This window comes from Hemitrygon akajei, chromosome 4 (assembly GCF_048418815.1).
Source record: "Hemitrygon akajei chromosome 4, sHemAka1.3, whole genome shotgun sequence".
Lineage (NCBI taxonomy): Eukaryota > Metazoa > Chordata > Chondrichthyes > Myliobatiformes > Dasyatidae > Hemitrygon > Hemitrygon akajei.
The window spans coordinates 54,349,964-54,373,009 of record NC_133127.1 but is presented as its reverse complement, the minus strand read 5'-3'; the positions used below and the strand labels follow the sequence as shown (position 1 = coordinate 54,373,009).

Genomic DNA, 23,046 nt, shown 5'->3' with positions numbered 1-23,046 from the left:
GCAGCAGTTCAATGCAATACATAATATAGAAGAAAAAAACACAAAACAAAATAATAATAATTAAATAAATAAATCAATTACAGTATACATATATTGAATTGATTAAAAATCGTGCAAAAAACAGAAATAATATATATTTAAAAAGTGGGGTAGTGTCCAAGGGTTCAATGTCCATTTAGAAATCAGATGGCAAAGGAGAAGAAGCTGTTCTTGAATCACTGAGTCTGTGTCTTCAGGCTTCTGTACCTCCTACCTGATGGTAACAGTGAGAAAAGGGCATGCCCTGGGTGCTGGAGGTCTTTAATAATGGACGCTGCCTTTCTGAGACACCGCACCTTGAAGATGTCCTGGGTACTTTGTAGGCTAATATTCAAGATGGAGCTGACTAAATTCACAACCCTCTACAGCTTCTTTCAGTCCTGTGCAGTAGCACCCCCCCCCCCCCCGCCCCATACCAGACAGTGATGCAGCCTGTCAGAATGCTCTCCACGGTACATCTATAGAAGTTTTTGAGTGTATTTGTTGACATACCAAATCTCTTCAGACTCCTAATGAAGCTTTCTCGCTGTCTTGCCTTCTTTATAACTGCATCGATATGTTAGGACCAGGTTAGATCCTCAGAGATCTTGGCATCCAGGAACTTGAAACTGTTCACTCTCTCAACTTCTGATCCCTCTATGAGGATTGGTGTACATTCCTTCATCTTACCTTTACTGAAGTCCACAGTCAGCTATTTTCGTCTTACTGACATTGAGTGCCGTTGAGTACCAGAGGGCACAGCCTCAGATTACAAGCACATCCCTTTAGAAAAGAGGTGAGGAAGAATTTATTTAGCCAAAGGTTGGTTAATCTGTGGAATTAATTGCTTCAGATGGCTGTGGAGACCAAATCATTGGGTATATTTAAAGCAGAGGTTGATAAGTACTTAAATAGTAAGTATATCAAAGGTTACATGGAGAAGGTAGGAGAATCGGGTTGAATGGGAAAATAAATCAGCCACGATTGAATGACTGATTTACTTTCCCTCTCAAATAAATGAGGGGAATCACTTTTTCATTGTTATTTAGAGGGATAAATGAGACTTGATGGGCCTAATTCTGCTCCTATGTCTCATGTTCCTATTAAAATGGATTTGAGTGATGATAAAGGAAAGGTCATCCATTTTGCATCTGAAAGGAAAAAGTGGAAAACTCTTTAATGGTTTGAAGCTAGAAATGTTGGGAACCAAGAGTGAAGCATGGATCCATTGGATGAACATTTTAGAATGTCGTCTACAGGTCCAGAAATGCCAAAAAGGTAACAGAGTTTTAGTATCCAAATAACTAAGAATTAAAGTATAAACATATGGTTACAGCCAAACAAAATATTTATTTAGCCACATCTGAAGTTCTATGAATAGATTCAAGAGCCACACCGAAGGATTAAAAATATTGGCCTGAGAGGACATGCAGCATAGATTTGCCTGAATGATATCCAGAAAATCAGGGCTAACAGTTAATTTGCAAGAACAGACTACATGAAACAAGATTATATTCACTTGATTGAACTTTTCTAAATTTTACAGAACAGATAGGGTAAATGGAAACAAACCTCTGCTTAAGAAATTTAGAATGCGGGTCTAAAAATTTGAAAGGAGACACAATAGACAGTGGATGCCAGAATTTAGAACAAAATAAAACTGATGGAAGAACTCAGCAAGTCAGGCAGCATATGGAGGTAGGTGAAGGAGAAGGAGGGGTGGGTGTTGAATGATAAGTTGGTAATTGATGCATCATTAAGGACCCCAGCCATCACAACATGCACTCTTCTCCTTACTACTTGCATCAGGGATAGGAGCCCGAAAACTCACACTTAGTGATTTAGGATCAGCTTCCCCTCTGCCATCAGATTTCTGAACAATCCGTAAACATTACCTCATTATTCATTGTTCTTTTCACTAATTATTATGTAATTTACATATTTTGGGTGTCTTCGCACTGTACTGCTGCCATAAACCAGCAAACTTCACATCATCTCAGAAATATTAATCTGATTCTGATGGGCAGAAACAGAAAATGGAGGGATAATGGGCAGATGGAACAAAGTTGGGGAGGGGATGGGGAAAAGTGAATTAAAGGCATAGCAATCGAATTGGTGAGGTGGATAGGTATGTGGGTGATAGGAGATAGAACCAGGTGAGAAAGCATGATGAGTCTTAGTAAAAGGGAGGGATGGAAAAAGTGAACAATGGGTGAAAGAACCCGGAAGGTTGGTGAGAATGGGAAAGGGTTAACAAATTTCACGACACATGCAAATGATAATAAACCTGATCCTGGTTCTGGAACATGAGGTAAAAGATGATGACCAAATGAACTCTGCCCCTGTGCTGTCTGGAGAGGTGGGGATGGTGAGAGAAGACAGGAGAAATGGAGGAAATATGTGTGAGGGCTTTTATAACTTTTGCTGCCAACTTCCATCCTGCTCCCTAATTTACCTGGATTTGTTCTGAGACTTCCTTTACTGGACCACTCTGTTTGCGTTTCAGGAGACAAATTAGCCACTAGATTCAAAAACTAAGCTCCGGCTCACTCAACTACCTCAACTACACCTTCTCCACAATCTCTCCCTTTTTCTCAGTTTCTCTATTCAAAATATCCATTCCTTCTGAAAGCATGTGTTCTCCTTTGCCATAGTTAACGGAGCTGTCACATGCACTTCCCACATGTTTACACTTGCTCCCCCTCCTCAGACAGAACTGAGAAGGAGTTTCCTTGGTCTTTACTTTTAACTCCACTGGCCTCCACATCCAGCGTATCATCCATTACTATTTCTATCTCTGTCAGAAAGATCACATTGGGACATGGGTTGAATGACCCTTGTTATGTCATTTTAGGTCTGTAATGTTATTTCTCAGAATCCATGATATCTCCAGTTCATTGTTACTATATTCAGTTGGTGTCTTTATTGTCTACAGCTGAAACTGGTTGATAAGACCTGCTAATGTACTACATTGATGAAACCTTTAGCGTTGCCATGTAGACTAACCACTGCAAATATCTATATAGTCTGAAAAGAAGCTAGATTTTTATATTGGACCATATGGCCATGAAGCATACTACATAAAATTGCAGTTGGCACTTTTCCATATTTTCACAATTAGAAGCAAAAATTCTTCAGCTCTCATCCACTAATCATTTTGTTTTCTTTTGTTTTTCAGCTCACCAACATTAGCAAATTGAAAGATTTTCTGTTGGAGCATAGAAAAGATTACATCAATGTCACCAGGTATTACAATTAAAAAAACACATTTCATTTTGGTTTTCCTTATATGATTTTCAACCGTTGGCTGATATTAAGATTGTTTGCATTGCTGTTGGTGTGCATACAGTTCACTAATTTAGTTTGAAAAATGGTGTTGATGGGTTGCCACTCTGTTAAATGTCTGGATATATTTGGATCAACCATTGCATGCATATACCATCTTCAGAAATAGGTACAATTGCATCATGTACTAAACTTCTAACATGCAATGTATGATGTGGTACTGAATCCCTCAACATTTGGTCATTTAAAAATAGGAACAAGTAATCTTCCTTCCTCTGAAGTTTGGGTTTTGGAAGGCTTTACAGACCATAGTGGTTTGGAACAACTGCATTGGTGAGGTAGGAAGAAACGTACAGAATTTAAAAAATGGAGAAATGGGGCGCCGATGCAGGATCTCAACCTGAAACTTCGACCTCGCCTTTGCTTGCACAGATGAGTTTCAGACTCGTTGAGTTTTTCCAGCAGCTTGTTTTTTTTTGCTCTAAAGTGAAGTAATTTTTTGCAATAAACTTAATGACCGAGTCTAAGAAAAAAATCATAATTTAATCTAGGGGAACCTTAAATGAATGGTTATTGAAGTCAGTGTCTCAAAATATAAATTAGGAGGAGAAAGAAATGCCTGAAGGAACAGAACAAGATTATAATGAGCTGGTCCACTCTTGGTTTAACAAATTTCAGCAATTTTGACAGCAAAGCAAGTTAGAATCCCCACTCTGATTTGGAAGCATTTCTTTGTCTTAAGAGAGAAAACCTTTGAAATTGTATTCTGCACATGAGTATAAATTTGCAGATTTTCTTAAAGAAGGAATTGCTCTGGTGCATGTAGTCAGTGAGAGCTGTGGTGGTACCAAAATATTGTTGAAAACCGAGGCATGTTCTCTATTGAGAACCAACTGCCCACCCCATCTGCCACCCAGTCTCCCTTTGTTACGTCAATGAGTTTATCAAAGTTCAAAGTAAACTTATTATCGAAGTACATATGCCATCACAAACTACCCTCAAATTCATTTTCTTGCAGACATTCACAGTAGAACAAAGAAATACAATAGAATCAACATAAAACTGCACACAAAGAGTGACAAGCAATCAATGTACAAAAGACCAACTGTGCAAATACAAATAATAATGTAATGCTCTGCTGCTATGTTGTGGGTAGTTTATATTAGCAGTTTTCTGTTAAATGCAGTGTTCCATGCTGGAAAGTATGTTTTAGCTTTGGCTAAGATACAGACACACGCTGTCCAACTGAGGAATGTGAGTTAGCCAGTCAAGCTTGTGGGATGTGAAAGAAGGTTCCAGAGAGCTGTGGGGAAGAGTTTTCTGAAGGGCAGGTGCTGTGGAGCAGGACAGAAGGGAAGATGCCACAGAATGCTGTTGGAAGGAGTGTCCCCATTGCAATAAGTGCTTTATGCAGATGAATGGCTCCAAGGAGGAAGGGGAAATACTCCAGAGAGAAAGAGAGTTTGCTCAAGATGCTCTTCAAGGGGAGTTTGAAAATGTGGGGGATGTGTTTGCGCAGAATGTGGGTCCAGCAGATGCGTAAGAGATACACCCCTGAATACTCCAGTAGGAGCTCCAACGGTCATGTGCAATTGGACTGGTTTAACTGTAATATGCCTTTTTCTTGTCATTTTTCCCCTATTGTTTGATAAAGCTGAAATTAGCAAGTATTCTTTCTTTATAATTTTATTCGGTGTACGATCTGTTTTTTGTTGCTGACCGATAATGGTGTATGGACAGTATTTACACAGCATTCACTCAAATGGAGGTATGTTAATTGGAATATCTCATCTTTCTGGTTTGGTTGAACCCCAAATTATACTGACCCTAGATGTATATTGTTTATAAAGGTGGCCTTTTTACCACTGAGTCCTGTGGCTGTTAGCCGAGTTAGCTATCGAGCCAAGCTGGCAAATGAGCATGTTGAGAGGGCTACAATAATAATATTAATAATTCTATATACAATAATAACATGAGTTGTGAAGTCCTTGAAAGTAAGGCCATAGGCAGTGAAATCAGTCCAGTGTTGAGGTGACTGAAGTCATCCATGCTAATTGAAGAACCTGGTTGTTGAACAGCAAAAGCGATTCCTGAACCTAGTGATTTGGATGAAAAGTTCCTGTACCTCATTACAGATGGCAGCTGGAAGAAAGGAGCACCATCTGGATGGTTGCTGCTTTCTTGTGGCAGCACTCCTTGTAACTGTGCTCTGTGGTGGGGAGGGCTTTTCCTGTGATGGACCGGGCTGCTTCCACAATTTTTTATAAGCTTCTCCATTCCTGGGCATTTCCAGGCCAGGCCGTGATGCATCCAGTTAGAATACTCTTTGCTGTGCATCTATGAAAGTTTGTCAAAGTTTTTGATAACATGCCAAATCTGTGCAAACTTCTAAGAGAATAGAGGTGAAGGCATGCCTTCTTTGTAATGGTAATTAAGTGCTGGTCCCAGGATAGATCCTCTGATATGATAAGGAATTTAAAGTTACTGACCCTTTCCACCTTTGATCCCTGTGAATGATTAGCTCTTTGGTTTTGCTGGTGCTGAGTGAGTGAGAGGTTCTTACTGTGGTACCATTCAACCAGATTTTCAGTCTCCCTTCCATATCTAACCAGTCCCTTGCCAGTGAGAAAAATGTTAATTCTCTCTGACATTTACCCGTGATCCTGCTTAATGGAAAAAGTTCTGACTTCATTAGCATTTTGAAGAGCTGATGAATGAGTTTCAGTCCAGCTATGATCTGAACATTAGTATGTCCAGAGGCTTTTGGGGATAAATTCAGACTTGGTGGAGCCAAGATAGCCATTTTCTGTGAATTGAGTTTTGTAGGCAGCCAAGCCACAAGGGTTCAGAGAAGAAAGATAGTTAACCTTCATTCTGTACATGTCAATCCCTCCCACATTTCCTTCAGTTCTCATCTTGTTCTTTAGAAGTTCATGACAGAACCCCCTGGTTCCTTATGCTATGTGGGTGTTTTAAGCTTGATGACTTTTATGTGTGTGGGCCTTCATTCATCTAGCCGTGTAGAGTCCAAATGCAGCTTCATACTGTTACTTCAGCTGCAATGAGTTAGTCAGCAGAGAACAGAAATATATTCTCGGGCATTGTCTGTATTACTGAGTCCCAAACCCTCTTTGGAATAGTCTACTTCTTCTAAAATGGGTGGAATATTTGACAAAGCAATTTTATCACTTCTGCATTCCAATTGATGTTTACATTCTTGAGCTTTAAGAACAGCTTTGATAGTTTTAGCAGCAAACTTATAAGCTTGAGTCTGAGCCTTTTCTAGAGTTGTACAAAATACCAAATGGAAAATTAAAGGTCAATTTTTAAATTTTAAGTTAAAACTTGACTATTGAATAAAGGGATTATAGGGACATTAATGGCAAAAAGCGAATAAAAAGACTGGTATCAGATAGATTCATTAGTATAAAACCCTTGAAATCATTCAAGAATCAGTTAAATGCTGAGAAGAGGAAGCTACTGATCTGACTGGATTTCCAACAGCACTTGCCTTTGTACTGTTTCAAACATTCCTCTACTGCTGCAGTCTACTGATGATACCGCAGGACTGTCCTGTTTGTTGATCATGCTGTCACCATTTGTTGAGTAAACTAAAGCTAAAGTGTCTGCCAGTGAATGGATATGTGATCTTGGAAGATGCATATGAGAAGGAAAAGTACCTCATACATATCATTTAGAAAATGCAACATTAAAAAGGCATTTAGGCCAATTCGAACAAGCAGGGAATGGTGGGATGCAGAACCAGATGCAAACAGATTTGCAGTTTAAGTAGCCATCATGTTTGGCACAAACATCATCGGTCCATGGTTCCTGTGCTATACTGTTCTATGTTCAATCATTAGTCAACTTGTTTAGATAAAAGCAAATGAGTTGAATCTCAGTTTGCAAGGGAAGTACGGTTTCTGTCAGCTCATAAGGTAAACAGAAAGAAAATTTGAAACTGTGACCCAATTGACAATGAATGTTTTCATTTCCAGTTGTAATCAACGCTAACAAAGGGGCAGGCAACCTACTTGCCCTCAAGAAACAGGTTGGCCATTTAATTAGCATAGTATCGCTGCCTTCATTCGATTATTCTATTGTTAATTTAACAGCCAGACTAGTAGGTGGCAATCAAAAGTCAGCTCATGAGTGAAGTGTGTTTACAGTGTTATACCACACCAGCTTGCATAAGAATGATACTAGGTGCAACATGCTACTACTAATTCTTTCACCAAGCAATTTATCTATTTCTCTTAAATAAATGTAAGGGGTTTCTTCTTTATGTTACTGCGTTTGTTAATCAAAATGGCTTCTTTGTTAAGTTAAAAGTAAGAATGCTTCTTTGTTATGGTAACTGGTGAGAGAGTGCTTTCTCTCACAGCTTGTTTGGGTTATAATTACTGATAATGAGAATTGTATTCATTTGTTAACCAATTGGGAAAGATGTTATTCTTTCTTGTGAGTCTGTAAGCTGGTGTTGCGCAAGCTTTTGGGGGGTTGGAAGGGAGATCGCGAGGAAGGCGGATGTGCTGGATGCACTCTGGTTGACCACCGAGGTTGGTCCCAGGTGGCCGGTCGAGGAGGTCGGAGAAGATCGAATAGTGGACTGAAGACTTCAATGGTTGAGCTCCCACGGTTGTGCACAAATTGACTGGACTCTGATAAGTTTTGGTGCCTTTTCTTTCCTTTCTTTTCTTTCAGATATATATATATATCTATAGTATCGCTATTAATCACCTAGATCTGGTAAGATTTATGGTGTGCAGTCTGATATTGTGTGTGCGAGTTTGTACCAGTGTGCATTTCACAGCATTCACGCATATGGGAGACACGGTTTGGCGGGTGGACGGATTTTCCCCAGACATACACCAGCCGATCGCGTGAGCGTTATATATACTTCATTTGAATTACTTTCACTGCAATCTGCAGCATGTAAATTTCCTCTTTAACAATGGACTGTTAAATCACATCAATCGACTGAAGAACCCGGACCAGTCAGGTGCAGCACCTTTAAGACTCATCGCCATGGTCAGGTGTGTTGCAGGAAAGGGGAATCCAAGCCAGGCTGAAATGCAGAGGGATAAGGCCTCCTCACCCAGCATCTTGTTGGCAATGTGCAGTCACTGGAGAATGAAATTGTGGATCTGAACGCAAGACTGCTTTATCAGAGACAGATGAGAACCATCTCAATTGTTTGCAGTTTCGGAACTTGGTTATCTATGGACACGACAAATGCAGCTGTCAAACCAGAAACCGAATGGAATGGACTGCGGACTCGTGTACGGCAAAAGTACGAAGCGTGTCTTTTATGGTCATTTTTCATTGGTGCTCTGACGTGAAGATTCTGTCGAACTCATGTTCCCCTGACTTGGAACACCTAATGATCAAATGCAGTTCTCATCCATGATCCTGACCGCAGTTTATGTACAGTCGGCTCTCCTTCTCCGCGAGGGAATGGTTCCGGGACATCCCGCGGATACCAAAAAGCACAGATGCTCAAGTCCCTTATATAAAATGGAGTAGTATTTGTATATATATCTTACGCACATCCTCCCATATACTTTAAATCATCTCTAGATTACTTATAATACCTAATACAATGTAAATGGTATGTAAATAGTTGATGTACTGCAATATTTAGGGAATATTGACTAGAAAAAAACTCTACATGTTCCTCTCATTCACAAGTAGCGAATGAACGAGACGCAAGGCAGACAATGATCAAACAACGAGTAAAACTTTTAATCATCTCTAGATTACTGAATTTATAACACCTAATTCAATGGAAGTGCTATGTAAATAGTTGTTACACTGTCTTGTTTAGGGAATATTGACAAGAAAAAATATTGTACATATTCCTCTCGCTCACAACACAAGCAGCGAACGAACGAGATGCTGAATCTCCCGTGATCTTTACCTTCTTGAGGCTGTAGCGCTTTACATAGCCAGCCAGCCATCCCTTACCAGCCTTAAACTCTTTTCTCTCGCTCTCATCAACCCCGTCAGAGTAGTGCTCATAGAGACTGAGCTTTTTCACATATTGTGTACAGTTCTGGTCACCGAATTATAGGAAAGATATCAATAAATTAGAGAGAGTGCAGAGACGATTTACTAGGATGTTACCTGGGTTTCAGCACTTAAGTTACAGAGAAAGGTTGAACAAGTTAGGTCTCTATTCATTGGAGCGTAGAAGGTTGAGGGGGGATTTGATCGAGGTATTTAAAATGTTGAGAGGGATAGATAGAGTTGACGTGAATAGGCTGTTTCCATTGAGAGTAGGGGAGATTCAAACGAGAGGACATGATTTGAGAGTTAGGTGGCAAAAGTTTAAGGGAAACACGAGGGGGTATTTCTTTACTCAGAGAGTGATAGCTGTGTGGAATGAGCTTCCTGTAGAAGTAGTAGAGGCCAGTTCAGTTGTGTCATTTAAGGTAAAATTGGATAGGTATATGGATAGGAAAGGAGTGGAGGGTTATGGGCTGAGTGCGGGTAGGTGGGACTAGGTGAGATTAAGAGTTCGGCACGGACTAGGAGGGCCGGAATGGCCTGTTTCCGTGCTGTGATTGTTATATGGTTATATGGTTATATAATTTGGCCATTGACAGGGATATGCTTCTGTGACATGTCCTCTAGCCACACACTTAATGCTTTCTCGGTCTTTGCAAGCACTTTATCACGAACCAGAGAGACCACTTTTGCCGTTGTAGGGGCAGCACTAACACTTCCACGAATTTCAGCTTCGTTCTGCCTTATTGTGCGAATGCTCGATTCGTTCGGCCCACTTCGGAAAGCGGCATGCCACTTTTCAAAATTCTAATATTTCTACTTTTGTGGCGAGAGATAGCACTTTACGCTCCCTCTTAGCCTTTGAAGAATTACTTTGACCACATAATTGCTTTTTAGGAGCCATTTTTTCACAGGAACAAAGCTAACGAGCGAGATGCAAGATGCGAGGTGAACGGTGTCTGAGCAACTTGCCCAGACCACATTCTGGTAAATCAGGTCACTTTGGGCCTTGTTCAAGCACTCATGTAGACATCTGAATCGAAAATACTTGCCCATCCATTGAAATGTTCCCACAACCAATGATCTTACTTGAAGGACTCTTTATCTTGTTAACTCATGTTCTTGTTTTTTATTGCTATTTATTTATATTTGCATTTGCACAGTTTCTTGTCTTCTGCACTCTAGCTGATCTTTCATTGATCTTGTTTTAGTTATTATGTTATAGTTTTGCTGAGTATGCCTGCAGGAAAATGAATCTCAGAGTTATATATGGTGACAAAGATGTACTTTGATAATAAAATTTACTTTGAAGTTTATTTTCTTTGCTAATGATCTTCACCACCTCACCACCCCATTCCACCACATCCTACCCATTCACACCCACCCAATCCCTGATCTTTCCACAACCTATGAGATATTCTTCTTACTCGTCTTTCCCTCAAACCCTTCTCATCAGGTTTCCTAATCTCACAACCATTTTTTTGTCCTCACCAATATTTCCATCTAACCACTCCTCACCCCATGCTGCACACTCCACTTGCTTAAAAAAAAGCCCAGAAACTCACTCTGAGTTTAGATTCTGGCTTTTGTCACTCTGGTCTGCAGTCAACATAAACATTTACAGGGGCACAACTGAGAGCATCCTGACTGGCTTCATCACTGCCTGGCACCTCCCTTAATCTCAGGATTCTGCAGAGAGTGGTGCGGACAGCCCAGTGCATCTTCCCATGATTCAGGACAGTTACAAAGGCAGGCTTTGAAAAAGGCCCGAAGGATCATTAGGGACCCAAGTCACCCCAACCACAATATATTCCAACTGCTACCATCTGGGAAACAGTACCACAGCATAAAAGTCAGGACAGCTTCTTCACCAAGCCATCAGACTGATGAACTCACACTGATTTGAGTGTATTTCTATGTTACATGGACTGTTCTATTTATTATAAATTATTATGATTGCACATTGCACATGTAGATGGAGACGTAACGTATGTGAAGAATGTAAGAAATAAAATCAATTAAAAAACTTCAAAAGACAATCTGCTGGAGGAACTCAACGCGTCAGGGCGGCATCTCTGGAAGCAGAGGGATATTCAGTTCTTTCAGATCAAAACCCTGCATCAGGTTCAAATAATACCAACCTGGTTAACTGAATAGTTTGCTGCACAACGTAACTGTACTTGTGTTCAAGCAGAAATTTATTACAAAAGTCACCCCCTAAGGTTTCTCACTTGTGAGCTCTTTCTTTTTCTTCCTTGCTTGGTTTTAGTTCTGCCAAATAGCAGTGTTTTCCACTTAAATATTTTCAAAATTAGTGCTTAATTGGGAGCAGCTCACTTTAAAAGAAATGGTAAATCTGACATAAACAAACTATTTGGACCATCTGTGCAAACAGTTTTATCTGAGTGAGCCATCTACTATAATTTGAATCTTTTGCTACACTATAATGAGGCATATTACAGTAGATTGAAGAGGCTTATGGTATTATTTGTCAAAAATCTTGTGTTATTGTTAGAGCTTTATTGTCATTGCTGAGGACAACGAGCTTGCAGTGCTATCCCTTCTGTGCAAAACAGCATCCTGGCAGTTCAATTACTAAAAACACAATGACTAAAATAATATCTGAGTTATTTAGAATGACATCTAAGTTACACCTGAATTAAAAACCAGCAACTCTGAAAACTCAAAGAAACAGTGGCTGTCCCATTCAAATGTTGCACATGCCCATGTTATAAAATACAATGATTAAATATAAAATAGCTTCAAGAATCAAAGCTGAAATTTAAAAAAACAAAGAGCTCTGAAATTAAAGGAAGTTAGCTGCCCTATTTAAACCCAAATATTGTGCATACCCTCAGCTCAGAGCTAACATCCCTGACTAGACAAACAAAATTGTCATGGAAACAGCAGCAAAGAATCCTACCTCTGAGTGTGATGGTATTCCTGTGTCTCCATCTGGGACTTGCATGACTCACAGTAAAATGAGAGGAAGCTATTGACATGATGAAGGAAGCCGTGAACGGCGTCAGAGATGGAGGACCTTCATTGCTGCCATAAACACCAGTGGCATGATGGGCAAAAGAAGAAACATTGCACATGCCCATGTATTGCACTTAGTGATTGACAGTAGTGCCTATGGATCTTAGGCAGGTTGGGGTCATTGTTCAGTTGCACAATAGCCCTGGGCACAAAACTATTTTTCAGTCTGGGATGTCCCTACAGAGGCGTTACTCTATCTTCTGCCGGATGGCTGGAAAGGGATGAGTCCATCATGATGTTGCAAGCCCGCTGTAGCCAGCGTGAGTTGTAGCTGGTTTCCATGTTTGCTAGTTGTGTCCCAGTGCAGTCCTGATTACTCGCTGAAATGCTTTTTGATTGATGTTGTTGCAGCTAGTGTACCATACTGTCATGCAGTAGATCAGTATGCTCTCAATGTTTTTGAGGCAGATTTGCTGTCTTTGAACTCTTGAGATAGTATAGGCCATTCCCTACCATCATGGAGGTGTTGGTGGTCCAAGGGAGCTTCTCTGTGTTGTTCACTCCCAAGAACTTAAAGCTGGAGACCCTTTCCACTACTTCACCATTTATGAGAAGTTGACCTTTTTGTTGATAATCATTTCTTTTTTTTATGTTGAATGAGAGGTTACGATTATTGCACCATTCGGACAGTTTCTGCACCTCCTCTGTGTGTGCTGTTTCATTGTAATTTGTAATTAATCTATTATTGCAGTGTTGTCTGCAAATTTGATGTGGAGTTGGTGGCATAGGCAACGGCACAGTCATGAGTGTAAAGTCACATCCCTGTGGTGTATTGCTTTTCAGGGTCAGGTTGATGTGTACTTGCCTAGTCTGGGTGTGATTGGTAAAAAAGTCCAGAATCCAGTTGCAGATTGATGTATTGAGCCCCATATGGTGGTGTTTAATAGTTGACTTGTTGGGGAGTATGATGTTGAAGGCAAAATTGTAGTCAATAAAAAGCATTTTGGCATAGGTGTTCTTATGGTCCAGGTGTTCCAGTATGATGTGGAGAGTGATGAAGATGGCATACACAAGGAAATCTGCAGATGTAGAAATTCAACCAACACACACAAAATGATGGTGGAAAGCAGCAGACCAGGCAGCATCTATATTGCTTCTTCCTATAGATGCTGCCTGGCCTGCTGCGTTCCACCAGCATTTTGTGTGTGTTGTCTGATGAAGGTGGCATCTCCATTTAATCTGTTTGCCTTATAGGCAAACTAGCGATGGTCCAGAGTAACAGGGATGATGTTCTTAATGTGGGACATAACCATGCTCTGGTGGGGTGAGTACAACCAGACTGTAATTATTGAGGCATGTTACCAGAGAGTGCTTTCAGATTGGTGTGATGGTTGATGTTTTGAAGCACAGCAAGGCAGTTCATTCCTTGGGACCTACCCAGGCTCGCTGTCTGGTCCAGCTGCTCTGCATGTGTTGATAGAATGGAGAGAGAGTACTTCTCACTTTGTGCGCTCAGTGTCAGCACTGTATCCACCTCGGCTGTGAAGGCCTTCATCAATGGTTCATTGTTGTCCTCATAAAACTATGTAAAGAAGTTGTTTATCTCCTCAGCTAGTGTGGCATCACTGTTTGCACAGCAGGAAATCTTTCCTTTATAGTCAGTAATGGACTTGATGCCTTCCCACGTGTATCGGGATTGGTGGTGTTATTTGTTGTTTGTATCTGTACTTGGCGATTTTAATGCCTCTTTTAAGGTTTGATCTGGCTTTGCTTTATGCTGCAGTGTCACTGGGTCTTTAAATGCAAGAGCTGAGCATGTTCCAGACTTTGTTCATCCGTGGCTTCTGATGCGGGAATACATGGATGTTTTTATTACTGGTGACATTGTCTACACAAAATACGATAAAATGTATGACCATGGCTGTGTATTCCTCTAAATCAATTCCCAAATTATGTGTTACTTGGCATGCAAACAGGTTCCTGTCTATGCACTCGAAGCAGTCCTGAAGCCATAAGACAGCTCCCTCAGGCCAAGCTGTCACTAACTTGGTAATTGGTTTTGCATTCCTTAACTCTGGTCTGTAGGCAGGAATTAGAAATAAGGACAGGTGATCGGACAATCCCAGGTGGAGCATGGATGGGTCCTGTATGTGCCCGCTATATTGGTGTAAACCGAGTCCACTGTATTGTTTGCCCCATGTGGGGCATTTCACATTCTGGAAAAAATCAGGAAATACTTTCTTAAGGTTGGCTTGATTGAAATCACTGGCTACAATAAAGGCACCGACAGTTACTTATTAATAACATCATGCAGTTGTGCTGATGCTAATGTAGTGCTGGCTTGTTACATTACATTTGAAATAATTTGATAGACATTTTATTTCAGCGAAATAGAAGATTTGAGAAGTTGATAGAAAGTATTCTAAAATTAGAGGAGATTCAAAATTAACATGTGTTGCAGATCTTAATTCTTTATAGAAATGCTGAACCCTAGCTTAAATTTGTTCCATTGAATGATAACGCACACAAAGTTCTGGAGGAACTCAGCAGATCAAGCAGTATCTATGGAAATGAATAAACATTGAATTATAAGTTGCTTACACAGCAAATCTTTTCATTTCCTTGCATTTCAAAGTAATTTACATGAGGACTTCAGTAAAAGTCGTTTTTCATTTTATTTACATTTTAACACAATTTACAGTAGAGTGATTTATGACAAGTATAAATCATCAAATTATTGCATCATCAATGTATTTACACTCTCCTGATATTGTTGTTCAATGTATGTATAAATGGCAATGAATCCAGTAGTAAAATGCTATATTAGACCATTATTTACAATTTTCCAAGCCGTGAATTAAACAACATTCGTTAGTGCAAAAATTTGTTTGGACAATTTTTTTCAAAGGTACTTGACAGTTTTTTTCTAGTTTTATTTATGATTTTCTCATTTACTCCTTAGTTTTTTAAAATATAGGATTCTTGTCATCTTTATCAAGTGGTCATATTTCATATATTAATAGATAGTGATGTGATTAAGCTAGAGAGGATGCAGAAAGATTCACAGCAATGTTACTTGGAGAGGAGTTTGAGGAGAGATTCAATAGGCCAGAGCTGTTTTCCTTGAAGGAATAACCTTCCAGTGGTTTGTAATAATTATGAAGAACATAAATAAGATACCTGTAGTGAGTCATAATTTTTCTTTTCCAGTTTAGGGGAGTCGAGAGGGATTTGTTTTCAAATAAGAAGGTAAAGATTTAAGGAGGATTTGAGAGGCAAGATTTTCACGCAGAGGATGTTGGGTTTATGGAATGAGCTGCATAATAGCTGGTAGAGGCAGGTGCATGGATAGAAAAGGTTTAGAGAGAAATGGGCCAGTAGCAGGCAAATGGGAAATCTTGGTAGACATGGATGATTTAGACTGAAGGATCTGTTTCCCTGAATCTGTTAAAAGTGGATATTGTGTAAATTGATTTTTTTTGTATGTGGTTTGCTCAACATTCTTTGATTTTGATCTTGAAAAGTGTAGATAAATGGAGAGACTTTGTTCATATAACAAAAGCCAAGAAAGGTGTGATTCCTCTTTGAAATATGCAACCAGTTCAATGTAGACAAGGAACATTTAAGATAGTATTTAGAACTTTATGTCTATGTACTGGGACTGTTCCCTTGAGCACCTCCAGCCCCATCTGTAGAAGAGTTTGTACATCTCACATTGACCTTCACCATTACCTCAAAACCAACAAATCCAAAATGGAAGAAAGTTATCATCAATACTGAGAGATTGGATATGGTGAAAAAATATGGAACATAAAATCAAGGGGATCATAAGAAAAAATTAAATCTTGTTGGTTTAGCCTTGGACAAAGTATTATGGACAATTCTGGGGATCATAATTTAGAGAGGCAAATGAACTTTAATCCTTAGGTGATACTTTGGTGGAGGGGGGGATCACATAAAGGTAGCACATATACTGAATATTCCCCAGGGAATATTCAGTAAGTAAGGAACAGTGACCAAAGATTCCTAAAGGTGTTAACACAGACAGATGGGTAATGAAGAAGGCACTGCTGGATTCTGGTGTTTTTGATCCGAGGTTCTTTGGAAGTCCAGAATGAAGCATAAAACTTGTTGCTTATGATCATTTATTAAGTGTTACAAGAACAAATGAGACAAAGGCAGGAAGATGAAGCCTTGGGGGGGGGGGGGGGTGGAGGGAGAGAGAGAGAGAGAGAGAGATCTTAATGGCAGACAAAAAGAACAAAGAAGCAAAAATGAGAAAACAACACAATCTGGTCCTTTTATACCAATTTGCTGATTACAGGTTCCATTCAAATTCCCACAACTGTCTGTACATAGAACATAGAATAGTACAGCACATTACAGGCCCTTCGGCCCACAATGTTGTGCCAACCCTCAAAGCCTGCCTCCCATATAACCCCCCCACCTTAAATTCCTCCATATACCTGTACGGAGTTTGTATGTTCTTCCCGTGACTGTGTGGGTTTTCTCCAGTTGAAAGATGTACCAGTAGGTAGGTAAATTAGTCATTGTAAATTAGGCTGGGGTTAAATTGGGGTTGCTGGGCAGCACGGCTTGAAGGGCCAGAAGGGCCTGTTCTGAGCTGTATCTCGATAAATAAATCAATAAATACTTAAGTTTCATTACTTAAATTAACCAATAACGTAGCCCCCATTCAAGTAATATGATACCTGCCATTGGAACTAACTTGTTTCCAGGAAGAGGCAACTGCAAAAACTTTTTAAAAAACACACTGAGCAATAACATACAGGTAATTATATAAAAATACAAACAAGCATAAGGAAATTAAACTACAACAATTATGCAGTCCAGTCCAGCAACACTCTGGATTTATTAACCAGGGCATAGAATTAAGAGCTGGAAGGTTTAAGTACAGCATTATAAAGCATCATTTGGACCACAGCTGGATTGTTGTGTGTACTTTTCAAGTTGAGTTTGTCACATGCGCATGATATGGTGAGGTCTAAAAACAATGGAAACCTTGCTTGCATCAGCACCACAGGCACATAGGTACAGGTTATGCATGAAATATACATAAATTAAGTAAGACTGTGCAGAACAAGATATTAGTGCAAAGAAAAGCCCCTGAAACAAGTTCAAAGAAGTACCTAGTCTGATTGCTACATGATTAGGAAGGACAAGAATGCACTTTAGGGGGTGCAGTGTGTTCACAGGATGTTACTGAGCTGGAACATTTCACTTACAAGGGGAGACCAGATAGGCTAAGTCTATTTTCCTTGGAGCAGAGGAGGCTGAGAGTGTACCTGAGAGGGATGCAAAATTATGTAGGTTTAAATAAATAGGACATGTGGTAGCATGACAGAGTTATTTAAGACCAGAAGGCATTTGTTTAAGATAAAGAGAAGGACGTTTATAGTAAATCTGAGAAGTATTTTCTTACCTAAAGGGGGATAGTTGAAATCTAAAATTTGTAACCTGAGAAGGTAGTGGAGGCAGATTCTCTCACAACAGTTAAGGAACTTCTAGACAAGCACTTTGTTGTGTATTTAATATCTCAGTAATATTTGTGTAATTTTGTGTGTGTATATATTATTTTACCTTCATGGCTGTTTTTATCATTGTAGGTCACTGTTGGTTGTCAAGAGCATCAGGTACTACAGGTCTACCCCATCAGCGAGTTGTTTGATAGCGATGGAAGTGGACTTATAATGTACTGTAGTTGTGTTGTTGCCTGGACTTGCTGCATACCATTGTTGTGCTGAGGCAGTGTGTGGTCTAAAAAAAGGTGTGAGTGATTGTCTTGGACATTTTTCTTATGATTGCAAGACCCTGTTAGATATTGTTAATGGGGAATACTGCAAGTCTGGTTCATTGGTGAGACCGACAATAGGGGAGCTGCGTTTCCTTACTTGTGGCAAGGACTAGGCCCTTGGACCGTGGTGTAATCTTTTGCAGCTGCCCAGGAGAGGAGTCGCCAAGACGGTGTGGGAGGGATTAAAGACCTCTGTCGCCACATTGAAGTCCGTGCTTGGGTGGAAACTGACCCCTCCCATCAGTGCTGCCCTCCAGTGTTTGCTCGGTGGACCAGGACAACATTCTATGCACCATCATTCAATAGACCATTTCATTCAGTGGCATATATATGCTTCTGCTATCATAACTATATGTGCTGTGTGCTATTGGTGATATGTTTTGCACCAGAGCCCTGGAAGAATGCTGTTTCATTTGACTATATTCATGTATAATTAAACTTAAATTTGATTTTTTTTTTGCTATACCACTGGGAGATGTGAATATCTCAAGATTTGTGTTGACGATTGGTCTCTATGACCAGTGATCCAGGCCTTCTCAGTGCATTGGGTGATTGAATTACAGAGGTCTGTGACTGAGTGAGACCTAGGAAGGAAAGAATTCTCTGCCCCCATTCTGTAACTCGGGAAGAGGTGGAGTGAAATGTTTCTTTTATGCAGTTTGTAGCTAGATGGGAACTGTACAGTAAATGTACAGTAAATTCTATAACTCATACCCTCATTTATAGATTTGCCATCCATGAGTGTGTATCAGAATTTTATGTCTGGTTTACCCAACTGCACAAAATTCACTGCTCTCACTAAGTTCCTGCTTCCCACCCCTGCAATCAGCTCTTGCAAAAATGGTTCCTGCAACCATCTGTACTATAATTAGGCTAGTACTGCTAACTCCTGGGGTATCAAGCCCCAAACTGAATGCAATCCATTCTTAGAAAAGTTAACAATAATATCCAATTATAATCTCTAACATTATTTTATTAACCAATGGCTTTTCCATCATCACATCATTATTAGATTTTGCATTTTCCAGGAGAATCGAGTCTTTATTTATTTTCATAATGTGTTGCTTTGAAAAGTAAAGGTTGACAAAGCAATTAGTATTGTATTTTAGCCAAATCATGAGGACTGGTATTTTACATGCAAAGATATATACCAGTCAATAATTGAACTGTCCCTGCTTTAAAAATATTCAAAAACCTTGTTTCCTCCATCATATGAGAAAGAGAGTTCCAATGACTTCACAACTCTCAAAAATTCACTTCATCTCTTTCTATTAAATAGACCAATCTTTCTTTTTAAATAGTAACCTCCAAACACTAGATTCTACCACTAGAGGAAATTTCTTCTCCACCTCCATCCTCTCAGGATCTTGTTTGTTTAGTTGTGGCTACTTCCAATTCAGGATACCCCGTTTCATCAAGGTGAACAGTAGAAAATAAGTTACTAATCAGAAATGAAAAGAGGGGTTTCAGTTTCATTAATGATGAGACAAGTCCACTGTGAGTTTCATAATCTGGGCATTCAATGGGATTGATAAGTATGACAAATAAACTGTGCTTCATCCTGTAATTTAAAATTCAAGGCCAGTGAAGAGCAAGTTACTGTATATTATTATATAATTGATCTGATGAGCTTGAGAGTTTTTTTACGATTCTTCCAATATGATTTCATTCTAAGAATCTTGTGCTAATTTTCTTATTACCTTTATAATGGCATATTGAGTTTTGGTCCTATTAAGTAAAGGAATCAATTTTCTAAAGCAACTCTGTAAAGCAAATATACTAAAACATTAGGATCATCAAATAATGGTGGAATAGTTCCATACTCCCGTATCTTCAGCTGCATGTTCTTTTTGACATGAAGAACTGTACAACAGCTCTTAAAGTATTACTTTAGTAGGTATCCAAGCACTTGATAAGTGGTGTATAGACAGTCAAGGTCTAATTTAATATTATAATCAATAGTAAGGAAATTACTTAGATCATTTGCGACTGTCAAAAAAGGCAAGTATAGTCACCAATCACTTGCTTGAAGTCAAGGTTAAATTTCCTTTATAATTAGGGCCTGGGAATCAGGTTATCATATTTCCATCTGATCCTGGTCACCCTCAGGCATGCAATACAGTGGATGGCATCTAACCTGAGATCAAAGTGTATGCATTCTATAGAAAGACCCTGCTAATTGTCTAATACCTATTCTCTGAGTAAAGTCAAGAAATATTCAGCCACTTAACTTTGTTTTTGTTACTTGTTCTTCAAAGTCAGTTCAATTCTACAGTTCCTGATGGTAAAGCAAACAAGTAACAGAAATGTAATTGCATTCAGAATTCAGAAGAGTATTCTTTGACTTTCAGGAGTTACCACAATTCTGATTTGTAGAAAACAAAAGAATTATTATGTTTCTGAAGATGAGATATTTGTAAATAATCTATGAAGAAAAATATTAGTATCGAGAACAAAGGTGATTTGCAAAATTTATGTCAAGTTCATAGTGGAATCATTAACAGTGAGGCCCATATTTATAGGCTTAAATAGGAGACAACTCTCTGCTATCCATCATAGTAGAGAGTATCCACACCAACTTCCTTTTGTACTTTTCCCATAGTTTCAAGCTATTACTATTGTATTTCATTCCCTTTCACATTTTTTCCCTTTCTATTTTTAATCAGCTGAAGAATAATTTTACAAACAGAACAAAAAGTTAAGGCATCCAGATGCAGGTTACTTTTGGTGGCAGCTGATCGATAAGTTCTTGTCCTGTGGTGCAGATACTGAGAGTATGCACAATGAATCCTGGTGAAATACAGTTGTACTTAGTTTTTTGATTTTTAAAATGCATTTTACTTGCTACTAGACTACAATCATATATTGCTGAAATCTTGTATAGCAAACTTGAAAATTAAAATGTAAGAACATTGGTAATTGGTGATTGCACATATTTTGTTGTATTATTACTCAAAGCCTTTTAAAATTTTATGGAGATGGACAAGGAAGCATTGTAGGACTCTGACATGAAGCTTTAAACACCCTCTTTAATGTTTGAGTGATGTTATAGTTTTCAAAATTGTGGCAGTCTTTTAAGGATTCTCCATTTTTTTCTTTAGTTACAGTTTTTTAAAATACAGGTGGCCCCCGCGTTTCGAACGTTCGATTTACGACAACTTGCTGTTACGAAAGACTTACAATAGTACCTGTTTTCGCTAACCAAAGAGGATTTTCGCTTTTACGAAAAAAAGACGCCCGCTTCCTACGTGTGTTTACCCCGAGAAAGACTACAATGACAGTGAAGCTTTGTGCGGGTGGTTGTTCGTGCATGCATGTACGTGACGATTTTTTTTTCTCCAAATCAATTTTGGCTCGCTGCCTTCCCAAGTTTGATAAGTGAAACTACACCATAAATACAATATTTCTACTTTATATAGGGTGTAAATTTATTATATCATTCCTGCTTTTACTATATGTTAGTGTTATTTTAGGTTTTATGTGATATTTACTTTGATTTGGTAGGTTATTTTTTTGGGTCTGGGAACACTCAAAAATGTTTCCCATATAAATTAATGGTAATTTCTTCTTCACTTTACGACATTTCGGATTACAAACAGTTTCATGGGAATGCGGGGGAAACCTGTATATTGCTTATTTAATATTCATTCCACTCCATAAATTAAATGCTACAACCAGAATTCAATTAAGCTGTTTGACTTTATGAAAAGTTAAGTTGCATCTCACAATATATTGTTGCTGATCTTGTCCATCCTTATAAATTTGTGTCACACAGAAACCACAATTGTACTGCCAAGTATGTAAGTTCAGTGATACAAATATAATTTACTCATTCCTGCAATTTCACTCACTAGCATCCTTGTTTCCATTTAGTAATTTGTGGCACAGAAACTGATTGGATTATGATATGCAATCATTCATAATGTTACCATTGCTTTATTGGCTGTTTGATTACATTTTAAAAGTGCCTATAACTCTTTGAAGACATGACAGAGTGATACAGAAGCACAAGTTCCTCCTTCCCTTTATATACAATAATTGTAGTTCCTTAATGATCCAGTTTTAAGGTTATGGAAATGCTGTTCACTCTGGAGTCGTCCATCCTGCACATATTGAAACCTAACCCATTTTCCAAGCAGCATGTGCTTCAAACCTAGATAGGCTGTTTATGACACTTTTCTTGCTAATTTGGCAGTAATGTGGTTCTGGTGGTGAGCTGTCTCTTTCTAAAATTAAAAACTAATGAGCCACCTGTGGAGACATGAGTGTGCATGTCAATGACTTCTTATAGGTTTTTTAAAATGAAGTTTTGCACGAATCATGTCTTTCATTCCAGGTGAAACACTATTCCAGTCCAAATTTTTTTCCCATGCTGAGTTGCAAATGAAATGTCTAAACTGCAAAATTAAAAGGGAAAAGGCAGTTCTTTTACAGGAGGTTTCAGTTGCAAAGTTTCATACCACTTTATTCTGTGCTGCAGATTTTTAGCAAGTAACATTTCAAGGGTGTCGCTGTAAACCCATGAGCTGATTTTTCACATGACCTTGCAGTCCCTAATTTGAGACCATTTTCTGGTAATCTAATATGGTTTCAGAACATACTTTGGAGACATAAATGTCGCTGTGCATTAGAAGTCGAGAATACAGGAGTGGTGTGGCCATACTGAATGTTATTCATTCTCTTTAGCAGTTGATATTTATCAGCAAATCAAATTAGAGCTGAGATAATGGCCTGTCATTTCTGGCAATCCTGTCTAATTTTCAACAGAAAACAAAGAAAGCCGATGAAAAGTCTTAACAGATTGTCAGCTGCCCAGTTATGAGTTGTAGTTGGGTAGTAACTGATAAGCAAGGCTTAATGTCAAGGTCACATTAATAGGTTAGCTATAGCATAAAAGAAGTGAAATTGTGGGCCTCCATAAATGGAACCACACAGTAGGA

At 38.9% G+C, this 23,046-nt stretch overlaps 1 protein-coding gene across 1 annotated transcript in view; it reads left to right on the top strand.

Annotated features, from left to right (window-relative positions):
* stx18 (syntaxin 18) overlaps window positions 1–23,046 on the top strand; it is a 181,615-nt gene that overhangs the window by 72,123 nt on the left and 86,446 nt on the right. The window contains exon 2 of the mRNA XM_073042630.1: window positions 3,197–3,264. Within this exon, the coding sequence (XP_072898731.1) occupies window positions 3,197–3,264 (68 nt within the window). The remainder of the gene's footprint in view (window positions 1–3,196; window positions 3,265–23,046) is intronic.